Below are 27,207 nucleotides of genomic sequence, written 5' to 3'. Positions count from 1 at the left end.
ACGCCATGCAGCCAGCCGCCAGGTCAGACATGCTGAATCTTTTCCGGTAAGACTGGTGCTACACAGATTATTCGAGATGGGTTGATCGGGATATGAGAATTAGCCAGTAAGGGCTAGAGCTAATGGGCCAAGCAGTGTTTATATGAATACAGTTTGTGTGCTGTTATTTCGGGGCATGAGCTAGCCAGGCGGCCAGGAGCAGGGCTGTGGGAAGAGGCCCGCAGCTCCCACACAATGGTCTTAGGTGACCTCTGTGAAAGGTTTGTTAGACCTCTAAATGGGTCAGGACCCACAGGCTGAGAGCCACTGCCTTAAAAGACCTTTAGAAGTCATTGTGTGGGAGGGAGAGATGGCCCAGTGGTTAAGAGCACTGGCTTGCCTTCTAGGGCACCCACATGGCCGCTCACAACTGTCTGTAACTCCAGGTCCAGGACCCAGCACCCTCACACAGACACACGTGCAGGCAAAACGCACATGAAAGAAAGAAATAACGGAAGAGAGAAAGAAAGAGAGAGAGAGAGAGAGAGAGAGAGAGAGAGAGAGAGAGAGAGAGAGAGGCAGGCAGGCAGACCATTGTGTGGCACTGTGAAGCCAGAACATGAGAGAGGGTTTGATGCTGGAGGAAGAGCTTGAGGGAGTGGGGCTGCCTCAGTCTTTTGGAACTCAGATGATTCCGTCACAGTCCTGAGGCCAGACACAGAGCTAGAGGGGTTGGAGTTTCTCCTCCTATGTTTTCATCTTTCTTTGGTTGATCATTCATTGCTACATCCTGATTCTTCACTTAAAAAGGGAATGTCACTCTTTACCTTTATAGAACTGAACTAACTTTTGTTTTCTTGTGTGTGTGTGTATGTTGTTGGGGGAATATTTTCAGGTGTGTGACTTTTGTTTACACTGCCTTTGTTTAATTCTGTGAAGCTGTGTTTCTGTGCCTTTCTAAAACACCTGAGGGTCCTAATAAAGAGATGAATTGTCAATAGTGAGGCAGGAGCAAGGGTAGGCAGGGCTGATAGGCAGAGAGTATAAATAGAAGAACTCTGAGCAGAGGAGAATGAAGAGCAAGAGAACAAGGAGAGGAGGACATCAGGGGCCAGCCCAGCCAGGCACAGAGTAAGAAGTAAAGAAAGGTATACAAACTCAGGATCTCAGCATGCATGGCCAGCACTTTACTCAAAAAGTTGCTGCCAGACCCCAGCGTTTGTTTTATGCCATAGGCACACATATTTGGTCCTGACTTGGTCCCCAGTGGGTTGTGCTGTTTGGGAGAGGTTATAGAACTTCCTAGGGGAAGTGTGTAACTGGGGGAGAGCTTTGAGAGTCTGGCCATTTGTCACAGTGTCCCTCCCATTCTGGACTCTCCCTTTGTAACCATAAGCCCCAAACACTCTTTCCTCCATAAGTTGCTTTTGGTCATGCATGGTATCACTGCAATGTAAAAGTTTTTTTGTGCTTTTGAGGCACGGTTTCTCTGCAGCTTTGGAGCCTGTCCTGGAACTAGATCTTGTAGACCAGGCTGGCTTGAACTTACAGAGATCCACCTCCTCTGCCTCCCAAGTGCCAGGATCAAAGGTGTGCTCCACAACCGCTTGACTTTGCAACAGAAAAGTAATTTACTGCAAGATGTTGAGTTGACAAGGAACTGAGTTGTGATGGTCAAGACCGTCAGATTGACAGTATCTACAATCATTTCGGAGACAAGCCATTCAGCTTGCGTGGGAGGGATTATCTAGATCAGGTTAACCACTCTAAAGGGGGGAGACTGACCTTAGCTGTGGGTGGCACCATTCAATGGACTGGGGTCCTCGGGTGAATAGAAATGAGAAAGTGAACTGAGCGTCACCATTCACCTCCCCTTCCTCACGGTGGACGAAATGTACCAGCTGTCTCAAGCTCCTGACATCATAAACTGCCCGCCACAGCAAACTGCATCCTGGAACTGTGGTTCAAAACAAACCACTGTTGTGTCAAGTTGGTTCTTGTTGGTATTTTGTCATGGAAATGAGAAAATTAACCAATATGGCATCCTACCTCCAACATGGGCGTTCTTCATATACTTTGGGTATCTAGGAAAGGGGCTGGTTGAATATGTGACGGAAGATAAGCCAAATGTCTGACTCACCTTGATGAAGAGTGGAAGACAGAAAATTAAATCCTCTCACCACTGAGCATTTCTTCCTGTTTGGGGAGACTCTTCTGGTGTGAGGCTAATGAATGGACATGACCACTAGGGTTGAAGGTCTTGGTCAGCATTGCCCGGGCAAAACAGCCACCTAAGAGCAAAGATGAGGCGCTGTCACTATGAAAGAGTACTGATGGCAGAAACCAGAGAGCAGTTAGCACGTTGCAAGCCAGTCCTCCACATGATTAAGCTATTTTAAGTCGACTATATGCACGTCGATACTAGGGAGTAGGTGTGAATTGGTTAGCTTTATGTCAGCTTGACACAGGCCAGAGATATTTGGGAACAAAGACTCTCCATTGAGAAAATGCTTCTATAAGATTTGCCTGTAGCAAGTCTATGGTGCATTTTCTTAAGTAAATGATTGATGCGGGGGTGGGGGACACCTAACTGGGCAGGTGGTCTTGTGTCGTGTCAGAAAGCAGGCTGACAAGCCATGGAAAGCCAGCCCATAAGCAGTCATTCTTCCATGGCTTCTACTTCAGTCTTGCCCTGCTTGACTTCCTGTCCTGACTTCTCTCAGTAATGGACTATTACCTGGAACCATAAGATGAAATAAATCTTTTCCTCTGCTTTTGGTCATGGTATTTTACTGCAGCAACAGAAAGCCTTAACTTAGACATGGTGCAGTTAGAACGGCAGATTTAGAGTGTACTGGTTAAGTACATTGTTACATTGGTGTCAGAGTACATGCTCATCAAGGTCGTACGGCTGGAGGGTTTCTCTAAGCAGACTGAAAAGCATGTGGAAAAGCAAGTTCAAAAGCGAAGAAGTGAGCTAGGGATACAGCTGAATTGGTTGCCTATAATGCATGAGTTCCGGGTTCAATCTTGTGCTGGCTAGCTTTATGTCAACTTGGCATGGCTAGAGTCGTCTGAGAGGAAGGAAGCTCATTTGAGAAAATGCCTTCTTAAGATTGAGCTGAAGACAAGCCTGTAGGGCATTTTCTTAATTAGTGGTTGATGGATGGGAGCCAAATCCATTGTGAGTGGTGCCACTTCTGGGCTGGTGATCTGGGTGCTACAAGAAAGCAGGTTGAGTAAGCCGTGAAGGCAAGTCAGTAAGCAGCACCCCTCCATGGCCTCGGCATCAACCCCTGCCTCTAGGTTTCTGCCCTGCTTGAGTTCCTTCCCTGACATACTTTGATTATGGACTGTGATGTGAAACTACAAGCTGAAAAAAATCCTATCTTCTCTAACTTGCTTTTGATCATGGTGTTTTATAATAGCAATAGAAACCCTAAAATGAATCCCCAGGCCAAAAATTCTAAATGTAGTGGCCTATGCCTGTAATCCCACCACTTGAGGAGATGAGGCAGAAGAATTGGGAGTTTTGAGTGCAAAGTTACATAAAGACCTGTCTTGAAATAAAAATAAAAATTAGGGCACTGGAGAAATGGCTCAGTGGTTAAGAGCACTGACTGCTCTTCCAGAGTACCCAAGTTCAATTCTCAGCACCCACATGGCAGCTCACAACCATCTGTAACTCCAGTTTTAGGGATTTCAACAGCTGCACCAGGCATACTCATGATGCACAGATTTACATGCAGGCAAAACAAAGTGCATTAAATAAATAAATATTAAAAACAAATAAGTTGGGCGGTGGTGGCACATGCCTTTAATCCTAGCAGTCAGGAGGCAGAGGCAGGCAGATCTCTGAGCTCAAGGCCATCCTAGTCTACAGAGTGAGTTCCAAGATAGCCAGAGATACACAGAGAAACCCTGTCTTGAACAACCCAAATAAATAAATAAATGAATAAAAAATAAATCACCATGTTAAGCATTTATAAAAACATCCATAGACTGATTTTCTTATTTAAAAATAAATAAAAATTTAGGGAAATGTGAAGATGGGCTTAAAGAGTAAACAGAAAAATTTATATTGCTCTGAAAACTACTTGTTTAGGGTTAGTCTTAAAATCACATGCCTGTATCCCTAACCACTGAGAGGTGGAGGCAGGAGAACCAGGACTTGAAGGTCATCTTTGGCTACAAGTCAGCTTTAGCTCTATGAAACTATGTGTCAAAATCAACCATAAAATATGATAAAAATAAAAAAACAAAAAGCAAACAACAAGCATTCACTACTAAAAGTTCTCTCTGTGGAGAGTCAAGCGGTCCTTTTACTGCCACCAGTCTACACTGTCCTCATCATAGTCCTGCTGTTCTGGACATGTACAAACACAGAGAGGACACTAGCAAATGCCAAGGACCACAGCCAGAGTTACAGACCTGTTCCCATGCTGACCACTTCAGCCGGGATGCACTGGCCGAGGACCATAGCCAGAGTTACAGACCTGTTCCCATGCTGACCACTTCAGCCGGGATGTACTGGCCGAGGACCACAACCATGGTTACAGACCTGTTCCCATGCTGACCATCGGCCTTGGAAAGCATCTCCCCTAAACAAGACAGGACTGGTGAGATCTAGATGACTCTTCAGCCATTCTCACCTAGGCCAAAGCAGGAGGGAAGCCTTGGACTGGTACAAACACAATGACATATTTGCGTGCAGATTTATGTTATGATTTGTGTAACATTCTTGGGACACTACACATTCTTCTACAGTCTAAATAATAAAGCCAGGTGATGGTGGCACACGCCTTGATCCCAGCACTCAGGAGGCAGAGGCAGAAGGATCTCTGTGAGTTCAAGATCAGCCTGGTTACATATCGAGTTTCAGGACAACCAGGGCTCTGTTGCACAGAAACTCTGTCTTGAAAAACCAAACCAAAAATAAATAAATAAATAAATAAATAAATAAATAAGTAAATAAATAAGTAAATAAATAAATGAGAGCAGTTGGCATTTGGGGGAATTGAGCCTCATATTATCCTGGTTGAACCCCCAGAAATCTCCTCCTGTCCAGGTGCTGGGATTACATGTATGTGCTAACATGATCAGATTTAGTTTTCTGGAGACAAAGCCCAAGCTGCCTAGAAATTCATAGCAATCCTTCTGCACGGGACCACAGAATACTAGCCTTAAAGACATACACCACTACATTTGACATTCTATTTGTATCTTCAGTTGTATGGCATGTTCTAAAGCTTGCAGGCCTGGGAGATACTCTCCCTCCTAAGGGAGGTGTCTTTGGGGGCTAGTAAAGAGCTCTCTTCCAAGGAAATGCTTCTTATCTAACCAACCCATCCTGAAAACACATACCCCCAAACTACCTCATTTTATTCTATTTTATTATTTTTTTTACATTTTTTATTGATATTTATTGAGCTCTACATTTTTCTCTGCTCCCCTCCCTGCCTCTCTCCTCCTCCTTTCAATCCTCCCCCAAGGTCCCCATGCTCCCATTTTACTCAGGAGATCTTGTCTTTTTCTACTTTCTACTTCCCATGTAGATTAGATCTACATGAGTCTCTCTTAGAGTCCTCACTGTTGTCTAAGTTCTCTGGGATTGTGGTTTGTAGGCTGGCTTTCTTTGCTTTATGTTTAAGAACCACCTATGAGTGAGTACATGTGATAACTGTCTTTCTGTGTCTGGGTTACCTCACTCAAAATACCTCATTTTATTCTTACATTTGAACCAGTATTTTTCTTCCCCCAAACTATCCAGTACCAAATGCCAAACAATTAGACATGTCTCCTACAACAGAACCCAACCTCAATTATTTCAATTTTCCAAGGCTATGCAGCTTATCTACCCTCAGAAATGACAATAAAGGTTCTGCCTCAGAACTCCCCATCACCCCACTTCTTGTGAGAGCCTAGGTTAACTTGAAATTTATACAACCCAGGCTGAACTTCACTTAAGATTCTCTCGCCTCCTCCTCCTGGGCAAAGGGCCCCACACCACCCCACGTAGCCCTTATTTTACTTTTGACACCAATATGCATCGATTTCCTTCCAATTGAAATATTTTATACCAGAAAGAAGCTGCTTAAATCTCAGGAAGTTCTAAACGGAGGTTACAGCTCAGGAAGTAACTTGTGAGTCTCAGAAAGTCCCCGAAACTGAACAGACGCACAGCTGCCACCACTGTCTCCCCACCCCATCCCCAAGGTCATATAAGCAGTATGACTGCTGAGGGGACTCCCACCAGATGAGGGCTCAGGAAGAGGCTCTTTGACTTTGCAGAGAGTTCCAGAGTTCCAGCTTTCCTGAGTCAACTATGTAAGAATGGGCTTTTGATAATACAGCTTGTCTTTGAGTTATCCCTGCTCCTGTAAGTAATCCCTCACCTATACTCCTATAAGTAACCCCAATAAACTCATTGGTTCACCAAGTTGGACTTAGATGATATTATTACTTTGTTATTTATTAGACTTATAGTTCCCTATTAGATGAAGGGATGTTTATGTAGAATTAAGTAACACCCCCTTTATCCAACCTTGGCCTTACTCTTTGTCCTGCCTGACATGTAACACCCTCTTCTCTGGGTGGAATTTTGGACATTGTAGCCATTTTCATTCCAAATCTCGTTCTGTTACTCTCCCGTGGATATAAATTCTCTACCATTCACATCTTTAGTGATCTGAGGGTTATCAAGGAAATGAGCTGGGAAGGACTCAGATGATGAAAAAAAAGCCAGGTGTTTTAACTCCCATCAAGAAGCATGACAAAAACTCAAAGGCCATGGGGTCTTTTCTCTGAAGGAAGATCCTAAGAGTGAAAGGTAATGAGGGGAAATGACCCCTAAGGTCAGAGGTCCTCTGACAAGAACAACCTCAGTCAGCACAGGTAGCACAGCTCAGCCTCCTAAAAGCAAAGCTGTATAACTGTCCTTAGAAAAGATGTGAGGGGGACCCGGAGATGACTCAGAGGTGGAGTGCTTGCTGCTCTTCCAGAAGGTACCAAGTTTACTTCCCACCATCAAAATTAGAAGGTTTACAATTCCTGCTGCAGAGGACCAGTGTCCTCTTCTGGCCTCTGCAAGCATCCACACATACAGGGCAAACACAAAGATATGCATGCACATGTATGTTCATGTGCATACGCACATTTTTAAAAAAAAGACATGAAGGCCAGGGGTATAACTCAGGGCACAGTACTCATCTAGTCTGTCTAAAGCCATGGGTTTGATACTTTAAATCAACCAAATAAACTAAGTATGGTAGCTCATGCCTGTTTCCCAGCTCCTGGGGAGGCGGAGGCAGGAGGAGCAGGGTCATCCTGTGCTACACTGCAAGGCTGAGGTCAGCCAGGGCTACCTGAGTCCCAGTCTCAGAAAAGTTTAAAGAAAAATCAACAAAACAGAGGGGATGGCAAAGGGGTGCTCAGGATGGTATCAGAACCCAGATCTTCTGGCTGCTGTCCCTCCCCGCAAGATCAGGCCACGCCCCCAGCAGAGACCAGCTGTGACCTGACAGCTCACAGAGAGTTTGGTTCTCTCTGTCTCCATTGCAGCTAGAAGCCTAACCCCTCTGATGACCAGACAGCCTTGAATTATAATTTTACTTTTATCTAGTACCTTCCTGTCTTACGACTCATGCCACATAGACTAGGTCACACGATGTGGAATTTATCACACATACACCCTCCCCGAAAACCTGTAAGACTCCACATTAATCTCTGGAACTGAACTGTCTGTCTTTCGCCCTTCAGGGTCCCCATCATGCTATACACGGTGGCTCCCCTTATGCTCTTGCATCTTAGGGTGCCATCATAGCTGCCTCTGTCGATGATCCAGTAAATCTCTATGAAGGGTGATTCACTTTGGCTTCCATCTCCTGTGACACTGTCTTTATCTGTTATTATTTACAACAGGTAGCTGTGTCTAAGAGTTACTAGAGGCAATTCACAGCTCTCTGAAAAATGCTATTCTAATTTGGCAATGCCTAATTCATTCTGCCCTGGTTTGCTTTTGCTCAGTATTCTTTTCTTTTCTTTCATCTTTTAAGAATCTAGATTAACCTGGAATTTATGGTATTCTCCAGGCTGAACTGGATTCATGATTCTCCTCACTCCAAGCTCCTAAGTGTTGGGATTAGAGGCTCTCACTGCCACAAGCAGCTTTCTCATCTTTCTTTGTCTCGTTCCTGTTTTCTGCCACTTAATCCAACCCTCCGGTGCTCTTTTGGCTCTGCCTGACAAACAACAACTGTCTCTCTGGTTCTGTGTCCATATAACCATCTTTTTTGCGAGATGCAGTCTGGTGTCCAGCTGGGCCTGTGAAGTCTTTATCATCTCATCTCCAACGTCTACACTCTGAAAACACTGCAGGAATCAAGGAAAGGGAAGGGAAGCTAGTAAGACAGAAGATAACCCCTGTGTCTAACCTACCTTACTGAAGACTTAATGAGTAGAGAAAAGTAAACACTCCCAAGAAATCTCCTTGGTAGGGGAGATCCTAAAGGTGATCAGCTTCCATTCGCCAATGCTAATGAAGGGGTGTGGCCACGAGGGTTGCAGGTCCTCTTATCCAAGTGACCTAGTTCGGTATAGCCAACAAAGCATAAACCTAGGAGCAAAGAGGAGGGATTGTAACTGAGAAAGGTCATTAATGATGGGTGACATTTAACAGGTATGTCACAAGCCATCTCCTGATATTTTAAATTAAGCATTTATAAGATTAAGATATTTTAAATTAAGTATTTATAAGCCTGAGGAGTGGCTATTAGGCTTTCTGATTATTCCTTACAGGTCAAGTCCATTGCTCACAATGAGTGAGGGATCACACGTTCGTTAGAGGTCTGTGGCTGGTGGGATTTTCTATGTGGATTGAAAAGGGCTGAGAAAGACAGATGTAAAATGGAATTAGTGGGTTAGTGATGTACTTGAGTTTAGAGTGGTTATCTAGAAAGGTCCAATTCCTGGATTCTATCCTTAATACCACATAAGTTGGGCATAGTAGTGCACTCCGCACTGGGGAGACAAAGGCAGGAAGACCAGAAGGTCGAGCTTATTCTTGGCACATAGAGCATTGATGGTCAGTTACTGGAGACGCTGGAAAACATTTTAAATGAGGCTCCTCAGAGAGCATCTTGTCTCTGTTGTTAGAAGCCATGGCTACCTGAAAAAGTCTCTAGCCATTCATGTGTCAAACGTCTGTAATTCCAGCATTTCTGAGATGGAATGAAGAGAATCAGGAGTGCAATGTCGTCCTAAGTTATGGGCCTGCCTGGGTTACATGCATGAGACCCTACAACAAAAGATAAGCCAACCAAAATTAATTTCTTAATAAAGTGTATTTGAGTGCAAGCTGCCCTCATGGCAAGCCTATATTTTCATAGTTTACAATGACGGAGTGGACATTCCAGCATCTGCAGAGGACCACAGGACCTTGCTGAAGATCTATCCAGACAGCCCGCACCGTGGGGAAAGCAGGCCCGGGAAAGCAGCACTGCTAAGACAAAGAAGATGATGACATGTAGCCATTTTCATCCAGGCCAGAAGGGAGCCGTTCATCCAGCTAACCCTGCTGGAGATTTGTGACTGACAGTCGCGAGACTTCATTCCCATGGAGAACTTTGTAACAACAGTTGCAATGCCCTTGGCTCACCTCCACCCATTCCATCAGTGTCCTCTCCCCGCTTAAGTTTTTGAGACAGGCTGCAGTTTAGCACAAGCTGGTCCCAAACAGACTGTGTAAAATCACCAGAAACTCCTAATCCTTCTGTTTTTATCCACAAGTGCCATGACGACGGTGTGAGCCGGCACCCCAGGCTTGGAACACTTTTGGAGCCCCTGGTCTACTACTTGGTGTTGCAAAATTGGGCCCACAAAAAAACTTCTCCCAAATAATTTTTTTTTTTTTGCTTGTTTGTTTGCCTGTTCTTTCTTTTTATAAGTAGAGCAGGCTTAGCTTATAAATCAAAGAAGAGCTAGCACGGTTACGGCCTGGAGCAACAAGACCTTAGTTCTCTACACTTTGAGGTACAAGCCTTTGACACATGAGTGTTGATTTCAGTCCCCACTAGAAGAGCCATTCCCTACCCTACCTCACCCCACCCCCGCTCACGATTTTTTTCTCTTCCCTTGCCTCCTCCTCTTCTTCCTTTTCTCAAAAAAAAAAAAAAAAAAAAAAAAAGGCTTTTTGAGAAAAGACATGTCATAGACTCCAGGCAGGCACTAAAGTGTCGTCCAAGGTGGCCTTGAGCTCCTCCTTTCTTTATTGTAAGTATTGGGCCCGCGCCACCCTTTTGGGCTCCTTACTTACGATTTCTGAGTAGGGCAAAAGGATCACAAACGGTTAATTATTATTAAATATATACTACATAAACATGTATGGATTGGACAAAACCTAGTAGATAACGCTTACTTCTGGGGTATGGCAGAAGGCCAAGATGGAAGTCATGGTCAAAAAAGGAGGCTAGACTTTCTTGAGGACAGCCTGGAAGGGCTGCAGGAGCTGAGGCCCGACTCCATCGTTGCTTGGGGCCACCCCAAGAAAACCCTACTAGAAAGCTGGCCCCTAAATTTGGGCCAATACCGCTCTACCTAACCTCCCCCCATGCTGAGCCTGCAGCAAAACTGCCACGTGGGGGGAGGAGCGCGTGTGGCTGTTAGGGGATTTCCACGCGGCAAGAGACACTTCCGGTTATGACGTCCATCTGGGGAGTACGGGTGCCGAGTAGGGCTTTGTTGCCCAGGCCCGGACACTACATTAGATTTAGGAAATCAAAGAGAATGGTGAAGTCCTGACCTCGTTCCCAGACTCCCTATGTTCCTAAATCCTGAGAAACCTGTTGGCGAATGTATGCCCAGACCCCACCCCTTCTTCCTACTCTTTGAACAGAAAATCCGTATCTGACAGAAGAGGCTTTCACATGGCAGAGTAAAGGAAGCTAGAAGGGAAGATGCTGAAAGATGACATCAGTGCTTATCAGCTAACAACCAAGCTGCTTAAAGCCAAGATAAACAAAGTATCAGAGCTCGGGCCAAGGAAAGATGTGCGTTCAGTAACTCGAGGGAAAGCTGGAGATAGATATATCATTTACTTAATATAACTTGAATCTTGTAATTTAGGTAACATCAGAATCTTCTTTATAAATTAAGGAGATATTATATATGATATATAATAAAACATTAGGAAATTACTAAACCAACATCATTTGAGGACACACTGTTATAAACTGTACTTCAATGATTACACAAATAAAATTCATCTATAAAGGGGGAATATTTGGGGATTATGGGAATGTGAGCATAAAAGTAAAGCTTTCCCAGGAAATCCAGCCTTGAATTTGCAAAATATCTGAGGATGACTTTGAACTTTTGATTCTTTTGCCTCTATTTCAGAAGTTTCAAGTTCACAGGCAGATACCTCTACATCAAGTTTATGTGTTCTCGAGGGGCTGGGAATTGAACCTAGGACTTCTTGCATGCAACTGGGCTACATCCCCCAGTCCCTCAGTTACATTTTAATTAGCAGTCTTCTGATTGCCAATGGTGTTGAACAGTTTTCCCTGTTTGCTCGTCATTTGTACTTCATAGTTTGAGCACCAGATGCAGTCCTGTTTGTCAGTTGTTGGCATAATGAATGGATAGGGCCCTTTTGGAAAGTCCTAGGCAAATGCCTGGATTTTGAGGTCTCCCCTACAATATTAACCTCCTCTTATAATAGTTTCAGGGTTTAAGCCATACATAGGTTTTTTTCCCCCTTTTTTAAAAAAGTCCATTTTGAGTTGCTTTTCATACAGGTGAGAGATAGGGATCTGCTTTCGTTTTTCTACTTCTACCAGTTTTCTCGACACCGTTTGTTGAAAGAGGTAGAGCTAGGAGGCTCAAGACTTCAAGGTTGTCTTTGGCTGCCTAGAAAACTTGTGGCTAACTTGGAGTACCTAAGACTGTCTAAAAAATAAGTATCATAAGGTAAATAAAATCAAGACAAAACAATAAAGTCCAATCACATAATACTAAGACTATGGAGAATATTGAAAACAAAGACCATACCAGTATTTCCGCACCCCAAGTCAACCGCTGATGTTGGATGTTACTGGTGGTTCTACTACGAGTTATGTAGTGAATAACACACTACCACAGGCTGAGCACACCTTAACAAAAAGAAATTTATTTTAGTTCACAGTTGAAGTTTAAGTTACAGGAACAACATTTGGGGCCTTTGTGCTGGCAGAGTTCCAAGGCTCCACAGCCATCATAATGGTGAGAGTCAGGAACAGGAGCAAGACAGCGGAACTGTCTTTTGAAGCAATCTCCTGAAAAAAAAAAATCAAAAACTGCATTAGTCCATTAATTGCATAAGTGGTTTAATCCATTCACAAGGGTAGATAATTAATCTCCTCTTAAAGATTTCACCAAGTCTCATCTTATAATCTCATAACAAGGATTAAATTTCAGCATGCATTTCATAAGGGGAAAACCATACCAATTACTTTTATTATAGAACTGACGATCACAGATGGAGCTGGATTCCAGCTGGATGCAAGCCTTTTAGAAATCACTCTCCTTACACCCTCTCGAGAGATAATTACTGTGAAGTCTGGGACTGTAGCTCAGTGTGCAGAGGGCTTGCTTAGCACGCATGAAACCCTGAGTTCAGTCTTTGGCACTACATGAAATTGAGCTTGTTGGTACAGTCCTGTCATCTCGGCACTTGGGAAGTGAAGGCAGGAATATCAGAAGTTCAAAGGTCATCTTCAGCTATGTACTGAGATCTAGGGCACCCTGGGATACACTGGATCATAGACTGTCTCCGCAGGGGGGAAAAAAAAAGATAATCACTCTTATCGTGTGTGTATATATGTGTGCTCCGGTGTGAATGTGTGTGTATAGGACGGAGAACACCTGTGGGTGTTGCTTCTCAGGCACTGTTCACCTTAGTAGATTAAATTACGCTTTGCTTGTTTGTTTGTTTGTGTGCACATGTGCATGATATGGCGCACGTGTGGAGTTCACAGGACAACTCGCTGACGTCACTTCTTTCTTCCCACTGTGTGGGTCCCAGGGATTGAACACAGGATATCAGGCTTGGAAGCAAGTACTTTGACCTGCTAAACCAGCCACACTTCGCTTTATGAGTCCCTCATTGGCCTGGAACTCACCAAGTAGGCTATTCTCATTGTGAAATAAGCCCCAGGAATCCCTTTCACCACAATGCTGAGGTTTTAAGTATGTTCTACCATGTCCAGCTTTTAAAAATGGGTTCTGTGACATGCAAACACAGATCCTTGGGTACTGAACTCAGGTCTTTGTACATGGAAGGCAGGAACTTCTCCAATTGAGTTATCTACCTAGCGCGGGAAATCACTCTTTTAAAGTCAGGAGCTGGGCATGTTGGTACTCCCTTGTAATTCCAGCACTCAGAATTCTGAGGTCTGAGGATTGAAATTTCAAGACCAGTCTGGGTTACATACTGAGTTTTGGGCCAATGTGGAATATATTAAAATCATTTCTCGATGATGATGATGACGACAATGATGATGATGATGATAATGGTGGTGGTGGTGGCGGTGCAAGTGGGGCAGAGCTCAGTGGTAGAGTTCATGGAACTCTGGGCTTAGTCCTTAGCATTGTGAAAAATAAAGTGAGAAGCTGGGCATAACAGCGGTGCATTCCTGTAATCCTAGTACTTGAGAGGTGAAGGCAGGAGGATCAGGAGTTCAAGGCCAGCCTGGGCTACGTTGGGAATTCAAGACTTGCTGCAGTTACAAAAGATTTTTGTCTCAAAAAACCAAAATAATAATAGTAGTAGTAGTAATAATAATGTCAGTAACATTTCCATGTTATTTTAACATTTTAATAAGACTATATGTGCATAAATAACACAATTTTGGCATATGTAAAAATTTGCATATGTGACACCATGCTGTTCTTTCTAAAGCTAAATTTGGAGTCAAACTGCTTGGATTTCAATTAAGTCTGCTAAGGATCTGTCTCTTTGCAGGGTGATGAAAATGTCTAAAATTATCCATGTTAGTTTCACATTTCTCTGAATATACTAAATTCATTTTACAAGAGCGAATCATATAATATACATTTAATAACAAATTATATAATATATATTATAACATACATATGTAATATATTGTAAAATACACAAATTATATATATCATATAATATATAAATTATACCTTAACAAAACTATTATCAAATAGATGCAAGTTTTTAGATCCCCAGAACCCACATAAATGTTGGGTGTGCATGGTGGGCCAGATGTAATTTCTGTCCCAGAAGGCAGAGATGCTATTCTCAGCATGCTAGCTAGTTTGACTTTCCATATCAGGGAGCTTCAGGTTTGATTGAGAGCCCTGCTTCAGTGAATAAGAGGAAGGGAAATCAAGGATGATTCCTACAACAACCTCAGGGCTTTACAAACATGTGCACACATGTGCACGCTCCTCCCCAAATAGGCATACATGCAAATAAACACACACACACACACCACAAAAAAGGGAAAAATGGAAAATCCTAGTTGTACAATGTAGAAGTCATAAGTCCTTGGGCTGAGTATTTGGCCCTATGTTCTTTTTTTTTTTTTTTTTTTTTTTGGATTTTTGAGACAGGGTTTCTCTGTAGCCTTTTGGTTCCTGTCCTGGAACTAGCTCTTCTAGACCAGGCTGGCCTCGAACTCACAGAGATCCACCTGCCTCTGCCTCCCAAGTGCTGGGATTAAAGGCGTTCACCACCACCGCCCGGCTTGGCCCTATGTTCTTGACTATAAAATAAGATAATCACACTATCTCTATAGCATGTTTGTTATGAGGAATCAATGAGTAAAAACACTTAGGGCAAGACGAGGGAGTGGGTTGACATCACAGTGCTCAATAAACATGAACAATGAACATAGTTCCTGTCTTAATGTTTGTATTGCTGTAAGAGACACCATGACCACAGCAACTCTTTATTTTTTTATTGATTATATACATTTTTCTCTGCTTTCCCCTTCCTTTCTCCTCCCCTTCTACCCTCTCCCATGGTCCCCATGCTCCCAATTTACTCAGGAGATCTTGTCTTTTTCTACTTCCCGTGTAGATTAGATTCATGTGTGTCTCTCTTAGGGTCCTCATTGTTGTCTAGGTTCTCTGGGATTGTGAGTTGTAGGCTGGATTTTCTTTGCTTTATGTCTAAAAGCTACTTATGAGTGATTACATATTATAATTGTCTTTCTGGATCTGGGTTACCTCACTCAATATGATATTTTTTAGATCCATCCATTTATTATTTTTTCCTGCTGTGTAGTACTCCTTTGTGTAAGTACCACATTTGCCTTATCCATTCTTCAGTCAAGGGGCATTTAGGTTGTTTCCAGGTTCTGGCTATGGCAAACAATGCTGCTATGAACATAGTTGAGCACATGCCCTTGTGGTACGATTGAGTATTCTTTGGGTATATACCCAAAAGTGGTATTGCTGGGTCTTGAGGAAGGTTGTTTCCTAATTTTCTGAGAAATTTCCATACTGACATCCAAAGGGGTTGTACCAATTTGCACTCCCACCAGCAATGCAGAGTATTCCCTTTACCCCACAATCTCTTCAGCCTAAGTTGTCATCAGTGTTTTTGATCTTGGCCATTCTTACAGGTGTAAGATGGAATCTCAGAGTTGTTTTGATTTGCATTTCTCTGATGACTAAGGATGTTGAGTATTTCCTTAAGTGTCTTTCAGCCATTTTAGATTCCTCTGTTGAGAGTTCTCTGTTTAGGTCTGTACTCCATTTTTTTATTGGATTATTTGTTCTACTGATGAGCAATTATTTGAGTTCATTGTGTATTTTGGAAATCAGACCTCTGTTTGATGTGGGGTTGGTGAAGATCTTTTCCCATTCTGTAGGCTGTTGTTTTGTCTTGTTGACTGTATCCTTTGCTTTACAGAAGCTTTTCAGTCTCAGGAGGTCCCATTTATTAATATTTCTCTCAGTGTCTGTGCTGCTGGGGTTATACTTAGGAAGTGGTCTCCTGTGCCAATGTGTTCAAGTGTACTTCCCACTTTCTCTTCTATAAGATTCAGTGTGGGCTGGGCGATGGTGGCGCGCGGCTTTAATCTCAGCACTCGGGAGGCAGAGGCAGGCGGATCTCTGAGTTCGGGCCAACCTGGTGTAGACAGTGAGTTCCATGACAGCCAGGGTTACTCAGAGAAACCCTGTCTCGAGCCCCTACACACACACACACACACACACACACACACACACACACGGAGGGAGGGAAGGAGGGAGGGGGAGGGAAGGGGAGGGGAAGGGAGGGGGAATTAAAACCTTGTTAAAGAAGCAAGTAGCTAGCCGGGCGATGGTGGCGCACGCCTTTAATCCCAGCACTCGGGAGGCAGAGGCAGGCGGATCTCTGTGAGTTCGAGACCAGCCTGGTCTACAGAGCTAGTTCCAGGACAGGCTCCAAAGCCACAGAGAAACCCTGTCTTGAAAAACCAAAAAAAAAAAAAAAAGATTCAGTGTGGCTGGCTTTATGTTGAGGTCTTTGATCCATTTGGACTTGAGTTTTGTGCATAGTGATTGATACACTCTATTTTCATTCTTCTACATGTTGATATCCAGTTATGCCAGCACCATTTGTTAAATATGCTTTCTTTTTTCATTTTATATTTTTGCCTCTTTGTCAAAAATAGGGTGTTCATAGGTGTGTGGATCAATATTCGGGTCTTCGATTCGGTTCCATTGGTCCTCCTGTCTGTTCTTATGCCAATTCCAGGCTGTTTTTGTTACTGCAGCTCTGTAGTAGAGTTTGAAGTCAGGGATTGTGGTGCCTCCAGAAGTTATTTTATTGTATAGGATTGTTTTGGCTATCCTGGGTTTTTTGCTTTTCCATATGAAACTGAGTACCATTCTTTCAAGGTCTGTGAAAAATTTTCCACAGCAACTCTTATAGAGGAAACCATTTAATTGGGTGGCTTACAGTTTCAAAAGTTCAGTCCATTATCGTCATGGTGGGACATAGCTGTATACATGCGGACATGGTACTAGAGAAGGAGCTGAGAGTCCTACATCTTGATCCACAGGCAACAGGAAGTGAATTGAGTGTCACATTGAGAAAAGCTTGAGCAAAGGAGACCTCAAAGCCCACCCCTACAGTGATACACTTCTTCCAACAAGACCACACCTACTCCAACAAAGCCACACCTAATAATGCCACTCCCTATCAGCTTATGTGGTCAGTTATATTCAAACCACATTTGCATTGTGTTTAGGGTTTTCCCTGTACTGATTCAACATCCCTGATGATATATCCGGACTCGATACCTCTAATTGCTCAGTAATATTCATTTACATTCATGGTCTTTGTCCCTTCTGTGATGGACATTGTCTTGGTTTCTTTTTCTGCTGTGATAAAATACTCTCAACGAAAGCAACTTAAATGTGAAAGAATTTTTTTTTTCTGGCTCACAGTTTTGAGGTAGAGTCCATCATGGCAGTGACATCATAACAGCAGGAGTTTGAGATCGTTTGGCCACCTGCATCCACAGCCAAAAAGCAAAGATCAGGTTCAGTGAGATGGCTCAGTGTAAAAGAGTGGCTGGTAGGCAAACCTCACAGCCTGAGTTCAAGTCCCAGCATTCACACGGTAAAAGGGAGAACCAACTCAGAGAGAACTGACTCCCACAAACTGTCCTCAGACATGCTCTCTGGGGTCTATGCTCACATGTATATAGGCATGCGAACACACACATGAGACCCCAGTTTCGATCCTTGGCACTGAGAACAATAAAAGAATGTGTTGCAGCAGAGAGCAATGAACACCTGCACTCAGCTCACTTTCTTCTTGTCGTATAGTCCAGCAATCCAGCCCAGAGAAAATGGTGCCACTCACAGACTCACGACACGACTAATCTAGATAATCCCTTAAGGACAGTCTCAGAGGCTAACTTTAATCCAGACAATCCCTTGCATGTGTACCTGGAGGTATAACTCTGAGATGATTCTAGATCCCATCAAGTTGACAACATTAATCATTACAGATATTGGCCCTTAAAATTTTTTATTATAATACCAACAATAAATATTGTTACTAAACACAATTAACTGCATACCCTTGGGTACCTGTATTTTCTTTTCTTTTCTCTTTCTTTCTTTCCTTCTTTTTTTGTTTTTGGAGACAGGATTTCTCTGCAGCTTTGGAGCCTGTCCTGGAACTCACTCTGCTCACTCTGTAGGCCAGGCTGGCCTTGAACTCTCACAGAGGTCCACCTGCCTCTGCCTCCTGAGTGCTGGTATTTTAGACATGTGCCACCACCACCTGGCGTGGGCACCTGTATTTGTGGGGTACGTTCTGAGACAAGCTCTCTTGTAGCTGACTATGACCTGCCTCCATCTCTGATGTGTTGGGATGATGGGCATGTGCCACCATGACTGGGGTGATATCGTAATGTATCACCTAAGTAAATTTGGAGGCAGACAACATGAGTCCTATGAAATTTATATATCTGGAGACAAAGATTCAATAATGGACACAGAGATGGAGGAATCAGTAAAATAGAAAACCCCCCAGAGGAATGTGTTGTCATGGAAACAAAGAGAGAAACATGCCTTATCAATTTTGCGGTGGCCTCATGGAGGCTCAATTACACTGATGTGCTGTGACTGCTCTTCTGTTTTTCCTTCGTTGCTTGTATATTAAAAACTACACTTTGGAGACAAGTGAGATCACTCAGCCAATAATGGCTCTTCTGAACAAACCTAACAAGATGAGTTTGATTTCAAGAATCATGGTGGGAAGAGAAACTAGACTAAACAAAATCATTTTCCTCCGCATGTGTGCTGCGGCACTCCCCCCTTCCCCCCACGTACATCATGCACGGTCACAAAAATAATAAGAAAATAGATTGGAGCTGGAGGGATGGCTCAGTGGTTAAAAACGCTGACTACTCTTCCAGAGGACCTGAGTTTGGTTCTTGGCATCCACATGGCAGCTCATAACCATCTGTAACTCCAGTCCCAGGAGGACGCAGTGCTTTCTTCTGACCTCTGTAAGAACCTGGCATGCAAACGGTGCATGCATAGACATACATGCAAGCGAAACACTCATACACATAATAAAAATTGAAAAAGAATTATACTTTGATGAATTTCTTCACAGATCTATCTTAGTCTGCCAGTATGATGTTCTCCTGTGGCTAGACCCCTGTGAACAGGTGAAATGGAAACTCTGAGGAGCATGTAGTGTGAGCTGCATCTTCTAGAGACTCTGCTTCGGTTTGCATGCTCGCTTGAAAGAGTTAACCTTTTACTAATGCTGGACATGTCTACTGATGGTGAAGAGGTAGCATGGGCCAGATATTGCGCACCACACCAACATTTTCAAATTTGAAAAGGAGGGGCAAGTTTTCCTCAGTCCTGGGGATGGAGCACAGTGCTTTGTACATGCTAGACAAGGGCTCTACTGCTGAGATCTACAAGCCTGCCTCATGTCCATAACAATGTGTGTGTGTTTGACATGTACACACATGCTCATCCATCCATGGAGTTGCTTATAGAGGTTAGAAGCTGATGTTGGAATGTCTTCCTTAATCAAACTCCATCTTATTCTTTGAGCCAGGGTTTCTCACTGAATCTCAAGCTTGCCTTTTCAGCTAGATTGGCAGGCCAGCGATTCCCCAGGATCTATCTTCCTGTCTCCTTCTCATCCCCACAGCATTGGGGTTAGAGTCCCTGTCATAACTAACTTCATCTGTAAACCTGAACAAACTTAGAGTCACCTGGGAAGAGGGACCACAACTGAAACATTTCTTAGAGTAGACCACTCTCTGGCCACATCTGTAAGGAATATATATATATATTCCTTACAGATATATATTTTATATGATATAAAAATGGTAGCTGAAGCCGGGCGGTGGTGGCGCATGCCTTTAATCCCAGCACTCGGGAGGCAGAGGCAGGCGGATCTCTGTGAGTTCGAAGCCAGCCTGGTCTACAAGAGCTAGTTCCAGGACAGGCTCCAAACCCACAGAGAAACCTTGTCTCGAAAAACCAAAACAAACAAACAAACAAAAAAAAACAGCAAAAAAAAAAAAAAGGTAGCTGAAGCTGTCCATGGCGGCACATCCTTTATCACTACTCCAGAGGCAGAAGCAGGTACATCTCTATGATTTCAAGATCAGCCTGGTCTGCAAAGTGAGTTCCAGAACAGCCCAGACTACAGAATGAGACAAAAATAAAAATATATAAAAATTAAAGAATACTATCTGAGTAAATCAGAGGGAGCATGCTGGATATTTTTGTGTTAACTTGGCACAAGCTAAAGTCATCTCAGAGAAGGGAACCTCAGTTAAGAAAATGCCTCCACCGAGCACACGCCTTTAATCCCAGCACTCGGGAGGCAGAGACAGGCAGATCTCTTTGAGTTCGAGGCCAGCCTGGTCTACAGAAGCTAGTTCCATGACAGGCTCTAAAGCTACAGAGAAACCCTGTCTCAAAAAACAAAACAACAACAACAACAAAAAATCAGGATTTGATTTTCTAATAAGAAAATGCCCTGCAGGCTTTTCTTATTAGTGGTTTATGGGGAGAGTCCAGTCCATTGTTGGTGGTGCCATCTCTAGGCTGCTGCTCCTGGGTTCTATAAGAAAGCAAGCTGGGTGGTAGTGGTGCGCGCCTTTAATCCCAGCACTCAGGAGAGAGAGGCAGGCAGATTTCTGTGAGTTCAAGGCCAGCCTGGTCTACAGAGTAAGTTCCAAGGCAGCTATGACTGTTACACAGAGAAACACTGTCTCAAAAATCAAAAAAAAAAAAAAAAAAAAAAAAGGAAAGAAAAGAAAAAAAAGGAAAGAAAAAGCAGATTGAGTAAGCCATGAGGAACAAGCCAATAAACAGCATGACCTCTGTGTCAGCTTCCACCTCCACGTTCCTTTTCTGTGTGAGTTTTTGTCCTGACTTCCTTCAGTGATGAACAGTGATATGGAAGTGTAAGCCACATAAACCCTGTCCTCCCCTCCTTGCTAAGACATGAGGCAAACCAGCAAGCAGCTTTTCTTTATGGTTTCTGATCAAGTTCCTGCCTAGGCTTCCCTTCATGATGGACTGAAACCAGTAAGAAAATTAACCCTTTCCTCTCCAAGTTGCTTTTAGTCACTGTGTTTATCACAGAGAAGTGACCAGCATGCCTGGCTGGTGCTGGTACGGTGCTGAGGATCTGAACTTGGGTCTTCAAGCTTGCACACAAGCACGTTATTCCCTGGGCCATCTCACCAGACTCTATACCAATGTTGGTGGTTTTTTTTTCCCTACAGACCATATCACTGTATGGATATTCATAATTTAGTCATCCAAATATACTGTCCTATTGGCTTTTAAATAAAAAACAATTGAGCTCTTCCGGTCTCTTTGGCCTTGGCGGCAGAAGCAAGATGACGAAAGGAACGTCATCCTTTGGAAAGCGTCGCAACAAGACGCACACGTTGTGCCGCCGTTGTGGCTCTAAGGCCTACCACCTTCAGAAGTCTACCTGTGGCAAATGTGGCTACCCGGCCAAGCGCAAGAGAAAGTATAACTGGAGTGCCAAGGCTAAGAGGTGTAACACTACCGGGACTGGGCGGATGCGGCACCTAAAAATTGTCTACCGAAGATTCAGACATGGATTCCATGAAGGGACAACCCCTAAACCCAAGAGGGCAGCTGTTGCAGCATCCAGTTCATCGTGAGGATTTCAATCTGTCATAAAATAAATGTTCTGGTTTTCAAAAAAAAAAAAAAAAAAACCAATTGAGACAGTGTTGTGTAGGCCTGCTTGCTCTCTAAACTTACTACGTAGCCCAGGATGGCCTTGAACTCCTTATCTTCCTGGTTCCCCTCTCAGGTCCTGAGGTCACAGGCCTGTAACACCATAATAGCTTAACCTTTTACTTGGGAAACATTCCTGAAAGGGGAATTGCTGAGTTATAAGTAGAAAACAAAACAAAACAAAACAAAACAAAACAAAACAAAACAAAACGCTGTGGCTACATTTAGCTAAATTACCCTCCAGGAAGGCTGTTCTTTTCCCACTCCTGGGAGAGGCTGTCTGTATAGCACACACAGTATGACTCTGTATAGAACATACGTTAAAAGAAAAATGTCAACTCTCCCACTTTTTCACACCACACTAAAGTTGAGGTCCAAAATGAGATAATAATGCCAGCTGAAGTATCTACCTTGGGAGCTCCTGCGAGGTATCTTCAACAGCACTGCATTGGCCACCAAAGCAGGGATATTACCAGACGACAAAGATGGTACACCTTAAAACTGTTTGTATGTTTGTACGTGGTATATTCATGTGTGCATGTTCACGAACATGAAGGTCATAGGTTGCCATCAGTTCTCCTATAGTACTCACCACCTTATTGTCTCCTTAAATTTATATGTGCCCACAGAGGCCCACAGGGTTTCGATCCCCTGGAGCTGGAGTTACAGGTGGTGTGAGCTGCTAGACATGGATGCTGGAAACCAAACTCAGGATCTCTGGAAGAACAAGTGCTCCCAATCACTGAGCCTTCTTCATCTTAGTTTTTTGAGACAGGGTCTCTCACTGAACCTGGAGCTTCTGATTAGTCTAGAATAGCTGGTCAGCAATCCCCTAGGCTACACCTGTCTCTGCCCTTGACAAGTTCTGGTGTAACAAGCACGGCTGTTCCCAGTGGCTTCTGTGGGGGGCCGGGGTCTGAACTCAGGTCTTTGTGCTTGAGTGACAAGCAATCTTACCTCCTAAGACCCAGGGCAGATTTCTGAATCTGAACTTCAAACCATGAGTCATCTAGGGTGGTTGTGGTGGGGGTTCACAAGGAATAAAAAACAACTCTGGTTTGATAACAATTGTAAAGTTGTCTCAAAAGCCAGAGGAATTTCCTTGAGATTAGATTCTCTTTGGAATCTGGCCAGCATTTCCCATTTTGCTATGGTCTGCAATGGATCAAAGTAAATTCAGCTCTAGTTGAGCCAGGTCATGTAGATGAGTTTATTTTCATTATTTAGTTCAGCCTGGCCTCAAACTCACTACCTACTAGACTTGCACTCTTGATCCTCTTGCCTCCACCTCTCCTCTCAAGTGTTCAAATGTAGGAATTCAAAGGATAAACCATTATGGTGGGTGTTATTCTTTTTTTAGATTATAAGTCATTGAATATACAATAGATTATCACTTCTAAAATTAGATTCTTTTTTTTTTTTTTTTTTGGTTTTTCGAGACAGGGTTTCTCTGTGGCTTTGGAGCCTGTCCTGGAACTAGCTCTTGTAGACCGGACCAGGCTGGTCTCGAACTCACAGAGATTCACCTGCCTCTGCCTCCCAAGTGCTGGGATTAAAGGCGTGCGCCACCACCGCCCGGCTAAAATTAGATTCTTTTAGGTGGCTGATTTCTCAAAATTAACCTACAAAGGTAGATGCTGGAGATATGGTTTAGCAACTAAGAGCTCCTGCAGAGGACTTCGGTTCAATGTACAGCACAACATAGCAGATACCAACCCTCTGCAACTCCAGTCCCAGGGAATCCGATGTCCTCTTCTGGCCTCCACAGGCACCAGGCACACACGAAGACAAAGTGACAAAGTTAGTTTAGTAGACCAAAATCGATTTTTTTTTTTTAAAAAAATACTGCTTCTTCCTCACCATTTTCCCAGTCTCTTCTGCCGCCCCCACCCACCCCCCGGTTTCTTTCCTCTGTCCGTTTACCCTGCTCTTTTCTCAACAACTCTTTTTACCCTCTCTTGGTCCCCTTTAGCCACACTTACTCCCATTATGTCCATTACAGACTAGGAGGATCTGCACCTGAGTGAAAAATATGCGGTCTTTGTTTTTCCGAGTTTGGATCACATCGCTTACTACACTTTCTAGATCAAAGCTGCAGGCGCGATTTTGGGGAGCTTACGGAAGTCTACAGAATAACTTGGGAGGGTCAGAGGAGGACAAAGAACTGTCCACCTGAGTCAGGCAGTAAAGGCTTCCTGTACCGGTGCCGCGCCTCGCAAGCCCACCCCTGCTTGTCACGCCCACTCGGGGCGCGCCCGCACTGCATCAGCCAATCATGTCATTTCCGTAAACTGGGGGCGGGGTAAGGATAACCCTCCCCTAACAGAGGTTCGCCGGTCTCGAGACAGGACTTCCGTCTGTTCTAGGGTTACTTCCGGCTCGGGGGAGGTAATCGCGGCGGACAGCGTCAGCGGAGAAGCAGAGGGCGGCTGCTGTCCGCTGGCGGCGGCGATGGCGGGGGGTGGCGAGAGCGACGCAGACGAAGACGCGGCGGGGACGGTGGGCGCGCCCCCTGCCATCGACTTCCCCGCGGAGGTCTCGGACCCCAAGTATGATGGTGAGACGGGGATGGCTCGCGCAGTTCCAGGGCTCGCTGTCCGCCTGGGTTCCCCCGCGCTAGTGGTCCCCGAGAGCCACCTGAGGCCCCAGGCCGCCTCGGTGTTCAAACTCGGGCCCAGACCTGGAGGGCACCGGGAGGCTGCGGACGGGCTGTCAAGGGTTAGGTCAATATTTATTCCAAGAGCGACTACGATCTGCCCGCTTGTGGGCATTTATAGTCCTTGGCCTCCGTTCTGCGCCACTGTCCAGAGGCCGCTTTTCACTTCCACGCCTTGACTTGTTTTTTTCGCCGCTGACTGTAATCTTTGTTCACTGCTAGTGGGAGACTGCTTCGCGGAAAGCTAATGATTTCTCCTAGCGAGGCAGTGTGGAAACACTTAAATTTTCTTGAGACTTTTAACACACGTAAATTATGTAACCTAAAGTAAGCGGTGTTAAAAACATCCACGTAGGTCAAAGTTCTAGTATTCTACGAAGAGTGCAGAGGGTTGCTACCAGTTGCTTTGGCAGTGTTAAAAAGTTGTGCTCTCGATAGTGGATACAGTGAGTAGTGTGCATACTTGCAGTTCAAACACTTAGAAGGTGAGGAAGGTAAGGCTGGAGGATCAGGAGTTGAAGGCCAGCCTGAGCTTCATGTTGAGTTCCAGGCCACACTGAGTCTTTAACAAAAAAGAATGATTGCAGTGGAGCAGGGACTGTTGCTCAGTGACAGAGGGGTGTTTTAGGAGGAGTGAGATTCTGGGTTCATCTTCCAGCATTCGAGGAGGTTTTAACTGTATACTATCTCATAGAATAATTGCAAAGATTTACATATTCGGCTGAAGCTTGAAATAAATATGTTGTAGTGGAGTTAAAGGTGTAAACCAAATGCAGGTTTCCCCATTTTCATTCTTAAATACTTCCTGTAATTGACCACAATGAGAAACGAAAACAGTGCTGGTGACTCGGGTAGGCTTTATAGAGGACAGTTTGTAAGGTAACTTTTTAAATGGATATGCAGATTTTTCCCACACACCAAGTGGTATTTATTGTAACTCAGCAAAGAAAGCATATGTCATGGGACAGGTCCCAGCCATAAACATGCAAGTCTGTCTTTTCTGTGACATGGTGATAAGGGTTTCTGCAAACCAGAGATTATTCTGGAAGGGAGTGATCTTGGACATGCTTTAGAACTTTTTTTTCTTTCTTCTGTTAATAATATTGTGCTGCTTACATATTGTCATTTTTTTCTAAAGAGGCTTAGAGTGCCCAGACACAGTTAATTTTTTAAAAATATGTAAAGGTCTGTGGAACATGCAGTATCACCTTGAATAGGTGTAAGGCCAGTAGTTAAATGGCATTTCACAGGTAGGTAGTCTGGACGATTTGAAGAGGTCACACTGCTGGTTAATGGGAGAGTCAGAAAATTCAAAACCTCAATGTATCTTTGGCAGTTCATTGTAGGAATTCTTTTTTTTTTTTTTTTTTTTTTTTTTTTTTGGTTTTTCGAGACAGGGTTTCTCTGTGGTTTTGGAGCCTGTCCTGGAACTAGCTCTTGTAGACCAGGCTGGTCTCGAACTCACAGAGATCCGCCTGCCTCTGCCTCCCGAGTGCTGGGATTAAAGGCGTGCGCCACCACCGCCCGGCTCATTGTAGGAATTCTAGAGCCAACAACAGTCTTGGACCTAGTTACTTTAGGTGCTGTGTATGGGGCAGAAGTGTTAATGAGACTGTTTTCCAAGTCGTTTTCTTTCAGGCGTCACCAGTTTTTCAAAAGTATTCTCTTGGATTAATCTTTCAAGCTGGTTTACCCACGTGCTTGTGCGCGCGCACGCACGCACGCGCGCGCACACACACACACTTTTTTTAACTGGGGATTGAATGTAGGGTCTTGAACAAGCCAGTCAAGTGCTCTGCCACTGAGTTACCCTCCCAGCCAGCCCTCTGTCATTAAGTTGCCTATTGAATTCACTGCTGCCCGGTCTGGTTTTGAACTTGCCTTAGCCTCCCAAGAAGCTGGCCTTAAAGGACTGTACCACCGGGCTTGGCCCTGTGTGGAGCATGTTTTCCTGAGATTGAATCTGATTATCTCTTTCTTGTATGTTTACCGACATCCTGTTGGCAAATGTCTGGAACTCTTAATTCAGCTGCACCTGCATCTGACTTCCTGTTACTTTTGAGAACTTGGAGTCATTTTCTGTTTTAGTTGTTTGCTCTTCTACTTGGGACTGAGACCAGGAAGTTGGAACTTTTTTTTTAAGTTGGAACTTTTTGGCCTTTTTCCCCCCCACTAAGTCTATCTGTTGTTTATTGGCCTTTTAAAAATTATTTTTAACGGCGTATATGCGTGTGAATCTGTGCGGGTATGTGCATGTGCGTGCAGGTGCCTGCAGAGGCCAGAGGCATGGACTCCTTCTGGAGCCGGACTGACAAGCAGTTCCAAGTCTCCTGATGTGCGTGCTGGCAACCAAATCCTGTTTTCTTTTTAACTGCCAAGTCATCATATTAGCCTATATAGGCCTTTTAAAAGTTGTCATTTTCTTAAATTATTTTATAGTATTTTACTAGCATTAGAGTTTAATGTATCCTAAGCTGGCCTCTAACTTGCTAGGCAGCCAAAGATAACCTTAAACTTTATGCGCCTCTTGCCTCGACCTCCCCATTGCTGGAATCACAGGTACATAAGTGTGATTGTGTTTAGTTTTATGTAGTGCTGGGGGCTGAACCCAGGGCTTCGTGTATGCTAGGCGAGCACTCTATCAACTAAGCCAGAACCTCAGCCATTTCTTAAGTTCTTTGTGTATGATGTATGTATTTTTGGTTTTGTTTTTTAGTTTTTCAAGACCGGGTTTCTCTGTGTGGATCTGGCAGTCCTGGAACTCACTCTGTAGATCAGGTTGGCCTTGAACTCACAGA

At 44.0% G+C, this 27,207-nt stretch overlaps 2 protein-coding genes across 2 annotated transcripts in view; both read left to right on the top strand.

Annotated features, from left to right (window-relative positions):
* The first annotated feature begins 21,380 nt into the window (after positions 1–21,380).
* On the top strand, positions 21,381–21,674 carry LOC130872039 (60S ribosomal protein L37-like). The gene has a single exon (XM_057765837.1). It carries the CDS (start codon positions 21,381–21,383, stop codon positions 21,672–21,674), a length of 294 nt encoding a protein of 97 aa, XP_057621820.1.
* Positions 21,675–24,118: 2,444 nt separating this feature from the next.
* Positions 24,119–27,207, top strand: part of Eif2ak1 (eukaryotic translation initiation factor 2 alpha kinase 1) — a 38,991-nt gene continuing 35,902 nt past the window's right edge. Inside the window, exon 1 of the mRNA XM_057763658.1 lies at positions 24,119–24,310. Coding sequence (XP_057619641.1) covers positions 24,205–24,310 — 106 coding nt within the window. The 5' untranslated portion in view covers positions 24,119–24,204. The remainder of the gene's footprint in view (positions 24,311–27,207) is intronic.

Source organism: Chionomys nivalis, chromosome 3 (genome assembly GCF_950005125.1).
Source record: "Chionomys nivalis chromosome 3, mChiNiv1.1, whole genome shotgun sequence".
In the NCBI taxonomy this organism is placed as follows: Eukaryota; Metazoa; Chordata; class Mammalia; order Rodentia; family Cricetidae; genus Chionomys; species Chionomys nivalis.
Note: the sequence above shows the minus strand (reverse complement) of the source record. Positions and strands in the feature narration are given on the sequence as shown.

Excerpts from the sequence above, each read along its gene's own strand:
- LOC130872039 (XM_057765837.1), top strand. The coding sequence starts at position 21,381 with ATGACGAAAGGAACGTCATCCTTTGGAAAGCGTCGCAACAAGACGCAC.